This window comes from Mustela nivalis (genome assembly GCF_964662115.1).
Source record: "Mustela nivalis genome assembly, chromosome: 9".
NCBI classification, from domain to species: Eukaryota; Metazoa; Chordata; class Mammalia; order Carnivora; family Mustelidae; genus Mustela; species Mustela nivalis.
Window position 1 is genome coordinate 59874461 of NC_139028.1, and position 11340 is coordinate 59885800.

An 11340-nucleotide genomic window follows, 5' to 3' on the forward strand; every position below is an offset into this window, starting at 1 on the left:
TGCAAAAAGAATACATTAGGACCTGTTATAAGCACTTCTTGCATCTTACATGTATTTAATATGTACTAGTATTTTAATGTTGTTAACGAGTCTTACCACTTTTAATTTTTAGAGATGCAGATATTCTTAAAGAGGGTTACTGTAGTTTTTCTTTTTTTAAATAAAGATTTAATTGATTAATTTATTTGAAAGAGAGCATGCAAGCATGGGGAAGGACAGAAGGAGAGACCGAGAGAATCTCAAGCAGATTCTGCAGAGTGTGGAGCCCAATATGGGGCTCAGTCTCAGGACACTGAAATCATGACCTGAACCAAAACCAAGAGTTGAACCCTTAACTGACTGAGCCACCCAGGAATCCCTCATTTTTCTTTTATTGGGCAATACAAGTTTCTGTAATATAATGCTGTAATCAATATCATCATGCACATATAGCATGTTGACCTGGGGGTTCTGAAGTCCTGGGTTTTGGTGTTTTTTTTTTTTTTTAAGATTTTATTTATTTATTTGAGTGAAAACATGTGTGTGCGTGCACGCCTGCACAAGTAAGAGGAGGGACAGAGGTAGAGGGAAAGATTTCAAGCAGATGCCCAGCTGAGCAGAGAGCCCAATGCAGGACTCAATTCCAGGACCCCGAGATCATGACCTGAGCCGAAGGCAGAGGCTTAACCAACCAGATTTCACAGTCCTGGGATATTTTAATTTAGAAAAGTTTAGGCTTTGGGTCACACTGTTAGTCCTTGTGTATTCTCTCCATTTTAAGTCCTAGTTGGTGAGCCTCTAACAGGGTATGGGCTGAGATGGTTCAGATGATTTCTAGTGTACTATCAAACTCTTAGCTGAAAGAATTCAAGATGTTACCTTTTTTTTTTATTACAGTGATTAACAGGGGAGTGTCCTTGGACATTGAAAAGCTTTTCTTCACTGAAGGCTTTTTTTTTTTTTTAAATTGTAAAATTCCTTGTTTAATGCTTTATAGTAAATGATTTTAAGATCACACTTTTTGCTAAGTGATATTTTGGACTTTTATTCCTAAGCCTTATTAGGATATTGAGAGTTGCCTATATATGAAACTTTTTCAGCCTATACCATTCCCCATCTCCTAAAGTCCTAAGTACCCATGTCACTCTTTTTGCCATTGATTTATTTATTTTGTTCGACCTTTGCAATTTTAAAAATTTGATTTATTTTTAAAAATTTTTAAATGGCTAAAAATTATATATGTTTAAGATATGCCAGATGATGTTTTCATATACATAGTGAAATAATTATAACAGTCAAGTTAATTAACATCCATTGCTTCACATAGTTACCCATTTTTTGTGATGAGAACACCTAAGATCTGCTGTCTTGGTAAATTTCAACCTTTTTGCTGTTTAAATACAGCCTATCGCAGTTCTCTCTGCCTGAGTCCTGCACACTGTGCTTTAATAAAACCATCTTTTTCACACTGAGAAACAAACACCCTGTCTTTTTGTGGTATTTCAGTACTTCGTGTGCTTATTTTCGTAAGAAGTGTTTATTGAGCTACTATGCCAGGTACAGAGAATATAGCAGTGCCCAAGTAGGGATGAGATTACTGTCTTCATGTCAATGGCATTCGTGTGTAGACAAAAATAATTTAACTCATTAGGCAGTTATAGTACATTGTGGTACAGCATTGAGTTATAGGGGAAGCTTGAGAAGCCATGGAATCAGGAGGTTGGACTCTTCACTCAGCCTGGATAGTCAAGAGAGAGATTCAAGCTTCATGGAGTAAGTGACATCTAAGCCAAGATCAGAAAGTGGAGTCAAGTGACCTGGGTGAAGGGGGATTGCGTACAGGTTGGGGAGAGATGCAGGTAACAGGATCAGCCATGTGCAGAAGTTCAAGAGACCATTCAACTTTGGGGGACTGTAAATAGTTCATTATGTCTGGATCTCTGTGTATGAAGGGTGGTTATTACAGCAACAGATAAAGGTGGAGTAGTGAACTGGGTTATACATTAATGGAACTTGAAAGCTTTTTTTTTTTTTTTTTAAGATTTTATTTATTTATTTATTTGACAGAGAGAAATCACAAGTAGATGGAGAGGCAGGCAGAGAGAGAGAGAGAGGGAAGCAGGCCCCCTGCTGAGCAGTGCGGGACTCGATCCCAGGACCCTGAGATCATGACCTGAGCCGAAGGCAGCGGCTTAACCCACTGAGCCACCCAGGCGCCCCTTGAAAGCTTTTTAAAAGAATTTTAGTGTTCTGCCTGGGTCAATGAGAATGTGAAGTGAGGAACTTTTAATTTGATTGTAGTTTCAGAAGATGATCCTGGCTGTGATATGAAACATTGATTGCAGAGGGAAATACTGGAGGATAGAAGAGAAACTCTGTTTTTTTTTTTTTTTAAGATTTTATTTATTTGAGAGAGAGAGAATGTACATGAGTCAGGGGAAGGGCAAAGAAGCAGACTCCCTGCTGAGCAGGGAGCCTGTTGTGGGGCTCGAACCCAGGACCCAGGACCCTGGGATCATGACCCAAGCCAAAGGCAGACACTTAACTGACTGAGCCACCCAGGCGTCCCAAAAAGAAACTGTTAAGTAAGTTATGATTTAAATTAGATGAGAGATCATGGCCTGCATTTGTTACTGGGAGTGAATGTCAAAGACTTAACAGATTTGAGAGATGTTTAAGAGCGCGAAGCAGTGTAAGTTAGAGATGTGGGTAGGGGTCTCTGAATTGGACAGGTGAGAGTTATCCTTTCGTAAATGTTTGGGAAGAGAAACCTTTTTTTTTTCTTTTTCTTTTTTTTAAGTAGGCTCTGCTCCTATTTGGGGGCTTGAACTCTCAACCCCGAGTCCCATGCTCTACCAACTGAACCAGTTAGGTGCCCCAAGAGAAGCATTTCTTTTCTTTTCTTTTTTTAAAAAACATTTTATTTATTTATTTGACACAGAGAGATCTCAAGTAGGCAGAGGGTCAGGCACAGTGTAGGGGGAAGCAGGCTCCCCAATGAGCAGGGAGCCTGATGTGGGGCTCAGTCCCAGGGCTCTGAGACCATGACCCAAGCTGAAGGCAGAGGCTTAACCTCTGAGCCACCCAGGCCCCCGAGAAGCATTTCTATGTGGAAAGATGATAACTTAAATTTTAGATATGTGTTACATTTGCATGCTCTGCTGCATGTCCAGGTGGAGTATGGGTTGGGGCTCAGGCAGAAGAAGCCTGTTGTGGGTTAAGAGTTGAAGGTCAATGGGAGGTGCCAAAGTGGAGAAAGCAGTTCTAAACAGCTCTTTCCAGAGGGCTTTTTTCCCTTGTCTCTCCCTACACACACACACACACACACACACACTTTTTTTCCTCATGAAATGAGCAAAACACATAAGCAAGAACCTCACTCTACTTATTTTGTCTTTTCTCAGAATTAGGTCATCAGTTTTGGGAGGATAGGACTTTTATACCTTTAAAAATAAAAATAATGGGGCACGTGCATGGCTCAGTTGGTATAGCGTCTACCTTTGGCTCAAGGTGTGATCTCTGGGTCATGGGATCGAGCCCTGCATCGGGCTCCCCACTCAGCAGGAAGTCTGCTTCTCTCTCTCCCTCTACCCCTCCCCTCCACCATCTTTCTTCTTTGCTCTCAAATAAAATCTCAATAATAATAATGATGATGATAATGTCACACAGTAAATACCCAGCACAGTTCTGTGAAGAGTGAACACTTGATGCGTAGTACATTCAAAACTTATCCAATGTCTTTTTAATGTTGAGGTTGAGAATTTATAAAGTAAATGTTACATGTACAGGTGGCATTTTTCTTTTTTGGTTTATTCCTTGTTACTTTTTCAGAAGAGAAAGAAATAGCAATTGTGACCAACAGAGGGCACTAGCTTCCTTCTGGTTGATGAATAGGTTGACCCTTTACCTATCTGAAGAGCTCAGTAGACTGTTGCTCAGCAGTTGATTTTTTTTGTGGTTTTTCTTTCTTGTTGTTCTTTTTTTTAGATGGGATGGAGGTTGACACTACACCAACGGTTGCTGGACAGTTTGAGGATGCAGATGTTGATCACTGAAAATGATTTATGCTGCTGTGGGGTGAGTAGTTTATATTTTCTTCTTCTCATTGAACTTGAAAATCATGTGAAATAATTTTTATTTTCAGGAGAACGCTGTATAATTAGCAGTTTAGGAAAATGTTAGTTATCTGTTTCTGAAATTATTTGTGAAATTAGTGTTTTTTTCCTCCTAAGGAATCAAGGTCTGCAAACAGCAATGTTCAGGTTAACATTTACACTTACCACATGTTAAGTGCTGTGCCAGACAGTGGTAGGCATTGAGGCATGGAAGAATAAGACACACCCATCCTCAGTGAACTCAGGAGGAGGACATTAGCCTGTTATTCAGAAATGGGCTCCCTAGTTGGCTCAGGTGGGAGCTGCAAAGCCTGAAATCACCTCCTGCTCTGCTCTTGAGTCATCTTTTCCCACTTGTGGTATTTGAAATCTTAATACATTCATCAGAAGACACAAAGCAGCTATTTGCTGCAACTCACTGCTATTCAATTTAGGGAGGAAGTAGTAGTAATTCCAAACTGTATCTAAGCCTTTAATTTAATCATAATCTTTTATTATTATTTATTTGAGAGAGAGAAAAAGAGCAAGAACAGGAGAGGGGTATAAAGGAAGAGGGAGAAGCAGACTTGCTGCTGAGCAGGGAGCCCGATGTGGGGCTCAGTTCTAGGGCCTTAGGATCATGACCTGAGCTGAAGGCAATCACTTAACCAGCTGAGCCACCCAAACATCCCTAATTTCATTATAATCTTGTATTGGCTTCCCGCCTTTGTAAAATAATGGAGGACCAAGGTCCTGGGCACCTTAGTGTTCAAGACCAGTTTGTCAAACCCTAAGTCCATGAACATTTGTCCAAAAGCTATCATTTTCCGAAGTTGCTTCATTTCTGCTTTCTTATTTTACTTTTATTTAGCCTTTTTTTTTTTTTTTTTTAGATTTAAAAAAAAAAATTATTTGTCAGAGAGAGAGAGCACAAGCAGGCATAGTGGCAGGCAGAAGCAGAGGGAGACGTAGGCTCCCTGCTGAGCAAGGATCCCGATGTGGGACTCCATCTCGAGACCCTGAGATCATGACCTGAGCTGCAGCGGCTTAACCGACTGAGCCACCCAGGCGCCCCTCATTTCTTTCTTTCTTTTCTTTTTTTTTTTTTTTAATTTTATTTATTTATTTGAGAGAGAGTGTGTGAGAATGGAGAGGTCAGAGGAAGTGCAGATTCCCCGCCGAACAGGGAGCCTGACGTAGGACTCGATCCCAGGACTCCAGGATCATGACCTGAGCCAAAGGCAGTTGCTCAACCAACTGAGCCACCCAGGTGCCCCTCATTTCTGCTTTCTTGACTGACATAAAAGCTCACAGCCAGTTTTCCCTGACACGTTCTTGTGAGCTTTGCTATCCCTGACTTTGCTGCAAGTTACCCTGAGAAATAAATTGTCCTTTGCCAGATTGAGTATCAACTGTATGTTTGATAATAACTAAAGGTCATGTTCATGTCATTTAGAGCTCTAAGACTAGTAATCCTAGTTGGCCTTCATGAGCTATTTTTACTTTGTTAAAATTGTTGTCCATCTTTCCCCTCTATAGTGTTCTCCTCTTCTGACCTGGTAGCATTTTCTTGAGTACCGACTGTCTTCCAGTCTTATGTTACTTATGCCCAGATCCTTTAATTTAAAGCATATAGTAATAGTTTGGCAAGATTTATGTATTTTGGCTTGACTCTTAACACTACTGTGAGTCATCCAGTTGGGTTGTGAGATCCCTCCTTTTTCTAAGTTCCATTTTATCTTCCAGATTGTTGCCATTGTGAACGTAACATTTCTTCTTACTCTAACCATGAAAAATGATGATGAATCTCTGTTTTCCTCGCAGGTGCTGCCAGTGGAACTATCAGAAAATATCTCTTAGAGTTCTGTGATTTATATTTCTTCTTTAAATACTTAATTTTTATTTCCACAGCATTTATTTCTGTCAGTGTAGCCATTTAGTTTAAAACCTGCATTGTCTCCTCTGCAGTTGCTAAAATTATGTGTTCATACTGCTGCAGCTCTATTAGCTTTAATTTTCAGATCTCACAGTTCCAGATATCAGTACTTCACTATTACACTGTATGGGAAATCTTTTGGTGCCAACTTAAGTCTTCTTCCCTTCTCACTTTCCTGCTTATCATGTTCTTTATAGCATGTTGACTTTTTCAGTTCGGTAATATGTAGTAACTTTCATTGAAACTGGAAAAAGATTTTTTGATCTTCTGCCTTTTACATATTTCTTCTTGAAAAATAGATTATTCAGAGAATATGCACCACTGCATTAATAAGGATTCTGAGAAACTCATCTGTTGTGTCAGTAATGGTTATACAAATGAGATATTACTGCAGTTCACTGGTGAGAATTCTTAGGATTCCTTGTAATGTAATTTTGTAGTGAAATAATCATAAAATAACCACAAACTTCCTAATGAGCTGATGATTTGTTTTCCATTCATTTTGTGCTACAGTTGGAGCAGAGAGCTATTTTATTCATAAAATTTATACAAGTTCTTCATCTGGATAATTGACCTGAATTCCAAACAGTGTCTTTAAATTTTCAATCATTTAAAATTGTTTTTGCCTTTAAGGAATGGAATAATTAGACTGTTTATGCAACCATTAATGATTTCAAGATAGTGGAACTAGGACCTCTCAGTGCATGAGATGGGGTGGAGTCAAGGCACAGGAGTGGTAGAATCACAGCTCTACCATATAACGGCTTCTGTGCCTTTGGACAGTCCTCAGTTTCCTCCTTTAAAAATGGGGTTGATAAACTACCTGGCAGGATTGTTGCAAAGACTAAGATATAGATCTGTGTTCTCTGGCACTCTTGACTGGGCATCCAATAAATAATAGGTATTATTAAAAACACTGTAAATCTTATGTTTTTCAGATTCTGCTTATAACTAGGAAAGAACTTGGTGCCTCTTCTACTATGGAGTGGGTGTTGATGGAAGTCTTTTTCCTTCTCCAAAATTTACCTGAACCAGTTCTTTTTTGAGACAGACTATACCAGACAAAAAATTGTCACCAGCAGAAGAAACTATGACCTTTATTAACAAAGGTGAATTAACTTAACCAAGAGAGTATTTGTAGTTTATCATCTACCCCAAGATTCCTGTGCATAGGTACCCTCAGAGTAGGCCTTTGGTTCCAGCTTTCACTATATGCATCTTCTGTAACCTGGTAGGCCTACCTGGTAAGAATGTGCAGACACTTGAAGATGTAGGTAGACTGGATGGGAAGGAGGGAGGCTGAATCTAAAATAAACCCTTTTAGAGCCTAAGGATCCCATTACCCCTTAAAAAGAAAGACAAAGAGATCTCAGAGAAATCTTGGCTTCTGCTCGTTCTTCACGGTGAGGGTCTCTTTACTAATTTGGGACCCAGATTAATTCGTTCAGGCATCTTTAGGAAGCTTCTTGGGAAATTTCGTAGCCACATGAAATACCATAGCATGGATGCTTCTGACTACCCTTTTATTCCTTTCACCATGTTTCACCAGTCTGTTTTGTTATAACCTCTTAGGTTATATCCTTTTATTTCTAACCTCTTAGGTCAGTTTCCATAACAAGTGAAATTGGGATGAAGTCATCAGAGTGCTTCAATGATAATTGTTTTGTCTTTGTAATAGTTTAACAAATAAATCTAGGTTTTCTATATTATTGTGCTCTCATTCTTGACTGAACCACTAATGAGAAAAAAAAATTTTTTTAAGTAAGACTGTCAAAAAACGAGAGTCTTATTGGTTTATTTTTATTTGACTTTTGAGAATATGAACAAGAAGTGAGTAAGAAAATGCATGGTTAGAGTTTTTAGAGGCAAATTTTTAGTAGGGCAAGGATATAATACATTTCAAGGGATTTCTGCTTCTTTCACTTAGATCAGGAATAATTTCTTACAATTCTCAATTTTTAATTTTCACAGAGACCAGGGTATTCGTAAGGTTGATTTGTAGTTGCAAATTTATACTTGGACTTTCTGTACCATTATATGACTTTAAAAATATGGTTAGAAAAGCTATTCAGAATCACTTGGCTAATAAGTGACTAAATGAACACATGTCCAGTGTTCTTTTCAGCAGTTTCACTTGGTTTCTGTCATCCTTCACGGTAGACTGAAAAAAAGCTGATTATCCTTTTTCTGACTAGACTCTCAGAAATACTGAATTTGTTACAATAGGCAAGAAAAGGGCCACTTGGAAATTGAAGTTGACTGAGGCCTTCTCTGTATCATTCGTTGTGTTGGATTCTTTATATACATATACATATAACATTCTTTTTTCTTTTTTATTTTTTAAAGATTTTTATTTATTTATTTGGCAGACAGAGATCACAGGTAGGCAGAAGAGGCAGGCAGAGAGAGAGGAGTAAGCAGGCTCCCCACTGAGCAGAGAGCCGGATGTGGGGCTTCATCCCAGGACTCTGGGATCATGACCTGAGCTGAAGGCAGAGGCTTTAACCCACTGAGCCACCCAAGTGCCCCTACATAGAACATTCTTAATTGTCTTATGAAGTATAGGTGCTTTTATTATCCTGTTTTAAAGATGAGGAAACTATGGAAAGTGCTAAAATAACACTTAAGGTCATCTACATAGTGAGCTGTGATTTTTAATTTAGTGAGCTGTGCTTAAAATAACATATAGCCTTACCATCTGTCAGCAGTAGCAAGGAAACAAATTCTCTCTTAACTGCAGGATTTTGTTAAAATTTCAGCGAACAGCACAGGAAGTTCCCAAATTTATCTGCTCTCAGTCTCAGCAGCATTCATATACTATCCTGGACATTTACCTCTTCTTAGGTAAGCAGTCGGGGTATTCTCATTGACTAATCTTAGAAATTCCATTTAGGTCCTTTTTTGAAGTCATAGAAACTTGTCATCATGACTTTTGGTGAAGTAATAAAGTGCTCTGATAATATTGAAAAAATGTTGAAGAGATTCTGTGCACTATTTCCTACAGGCACTGCATGGTCAGCTTGGTATTATGGGTAATGCAGTCATCTAAGATGCAGGAGACCAAGCATCTAGTTCTGGCTTGTCAGCCAAGGTATTTTAACCTCTCTGGACCTGTTTCCTCATCTGTAAAATGAGGCAACTAGACAAATGACTTTCAGAGATTTAGCTGTAACATTCTATAATATTAGTTGTGCCTTTAACTGAGAAAATAGGTGAAAAAGAAAGATCAGGTCAGACTTCATAAAAATGAAATTCATAATGCTCAGCCAAGCCAACATTTCTTTTTTATTTTTTAAAGATTTTATTTATTTATCAGAGGGGGGGGGGAGAGAGCGAGCACAGGCAGACAGAATGGCAGGCAGAGGCAGAGGGAGAAGCAGGCTCCCTCCCTGCCCAGCAAGGAGCCCGATGTGGGACTTGATCCCAGAATGCTGGGATAATGACCTGAGCCGAAGGCAGCCGTCCAACTGAGCCACCCAGGTGTCCCAAGCCAACATTTCTTGATTCTATCTGAGCTTAATTTTAATGTTACTATAATGATTTTCTTCCTAATTCTTGATGTAGAGGAAATTTAAAGAAAAGCCATGGAGATTTTCCCCCATAATGTGAGCCATCTAAACTATCCATAAAAGCTAGTGTTAGTAGTTATCTGTTCTAAATTCTGTTGTTTAAAAAATGTGTTCATAGGAGCTTAGTTGGTTCATAGGAGCTTAGTTGGCTTAGTTGGTAGAGCATAAAATTTTTACATAAAAAGATTATATAAAATCTTAAAAATAAAATAAAAAATATATTCATTAAAATGATCTCAGTGAGTTTTCTCCTCCCTTAGATCAATTTGTCAGATATTAATACTTTTCAAATAAGCTTGTTTAAATCTATGTACATTTGTGTATTTTGAAATCTTGTTAGGATCTTTGTCAGTACTGGTAAAGATGAGAGATGATGCATAGATAGATGGTGATGGTATATAGCCTTTTACTTTTAGAGGAAAACAAGTGTGATTACTCATTGTTCAGAGAGATACTAGATTTTTAAAGTTATTATTTATTTATTTCCAGAGAGAAAGCGTGAGATCATTGGCGGGTGGGTGGGGCAGAGTAGAGTGGGGAAAGAGTATCTCTAGCAGACTCCAAGCTGAGCATGGAGCCATTCATCCGGCTCAATCCCATGATCCCAGTAAAGAGTTTCAGCTTACCCAACAGAGCCACCCAGGTGCTCCTTAAGATTTATTTATTAGAGAGAGAAAGAGTGCAAGAGGATGAGGAGGGAGAGGGGCAGAGGAAGAGAGAATCTCAAGCAGACTCACCACTGAGAGTGGAGCCTGTGGTGGTGGTGGTGGGGCTTTATTTCATGACTCATGAGATTATGACCTAAATTGAAATCATGAGCTTGACCATCAACTGCCTAAGCTGCCCAGGCACCCTGATACTAAATACTTTAGATAGAATTTTATTTACCTGCAGAATTTCAGATAATATCCTTACTATGTAGCTAATTCTTGTGGAAATCCTGTTTGAAAAGAAATTCTAGAATGGATGACTCTGTATCCAGTACCCATCCTCTGTGGCTAATATGAAATAATTCCAAGCAAATTCCTTATGAGGATTCTAATAGAATTATTGCCATTCTTTGACAAAGGAGCTGAAACAAACATTTTCCCTAGCATCTCACTCTTATATATACATAAGTAAAACCAGTATGTAATTTGGAGAACTTCGTAATTTCAGATGAGAAGTCAGAAAAACTTGGGAGAGCAATGAACCTATTCAGAATTTTTGTTATTAACATAATCTTAAGAAGATAAAGGGAATATGGCACCTAGCTGGCTCAGTCAGTGAAGTGTGCAGTTCTTGATCTAAGGGTGTGAGTTTGAGCCCCATGTTGGGTATAGAGATTAGTTAAAAATAAAATCTTAGGGACGCCTGGGTGGCTCAGTTGGTTAAGCAGCTGCCTTCGGCTCAGGTCATGATCCCAGCGTCCTGGGATCAAGTCCCACATCGGGCTCCTTGCTCCGTAGGGAGCCTGCTTCTCCCTCTGACTCTGCCTTCCACTCTGTCTGCCTGTGCTCGCTCTCGCTCGCTCTCTCTCTGACAAATAAATAAATAAAATCTTAATAAATAAATAAATAAATAAAATAATATCTTAAAAAAGAGATAAGGAAAAATAGAAGTATATAACTCAGGGATAAGGGTAAATAGAAGTGTCTGGAGGCTAATTCTTAAGATTTAAATGACTACTTGAAGATTATATGAATCATGAATATAGTTAGAACAGTGCCTAGAAAATGGCTCAAAAATGTTAATTATTACACAATAATTATTACAGCAATAA

General features: G+C 38.7%; 1 protein-coding gene across 2 annotated transcripts in view; it reads left to right on the forward strand.

Moving 5' to 3' along the window:
- The window catches only part of CLNS1A (chloride nucleotide-sensitive channel 1A), a 29345-nt gene extending 21630 nt beyond the window's left edge, over nt 1–7715 (forward strand). For both annotated transcript variants that reach the window (XM_082749568.1, XM_082749569.1), the window contains exons 6-7: nt 3967–4056; nt 6948–7715. In XM_082749568.1, coding sequence (XP_082605694.1) covers nt 3967–4034 — 68 coding nt within the window. In that variant the 3' untranslated portion in view covers nt 4035–4056; nt 6948–7715. The remainder of the gene's footprint in view (nt 1–3966; nt 4057–6947) is intronic.
- Nucleotides 7716–11340: the final 3625 nt, after the last annotated feature.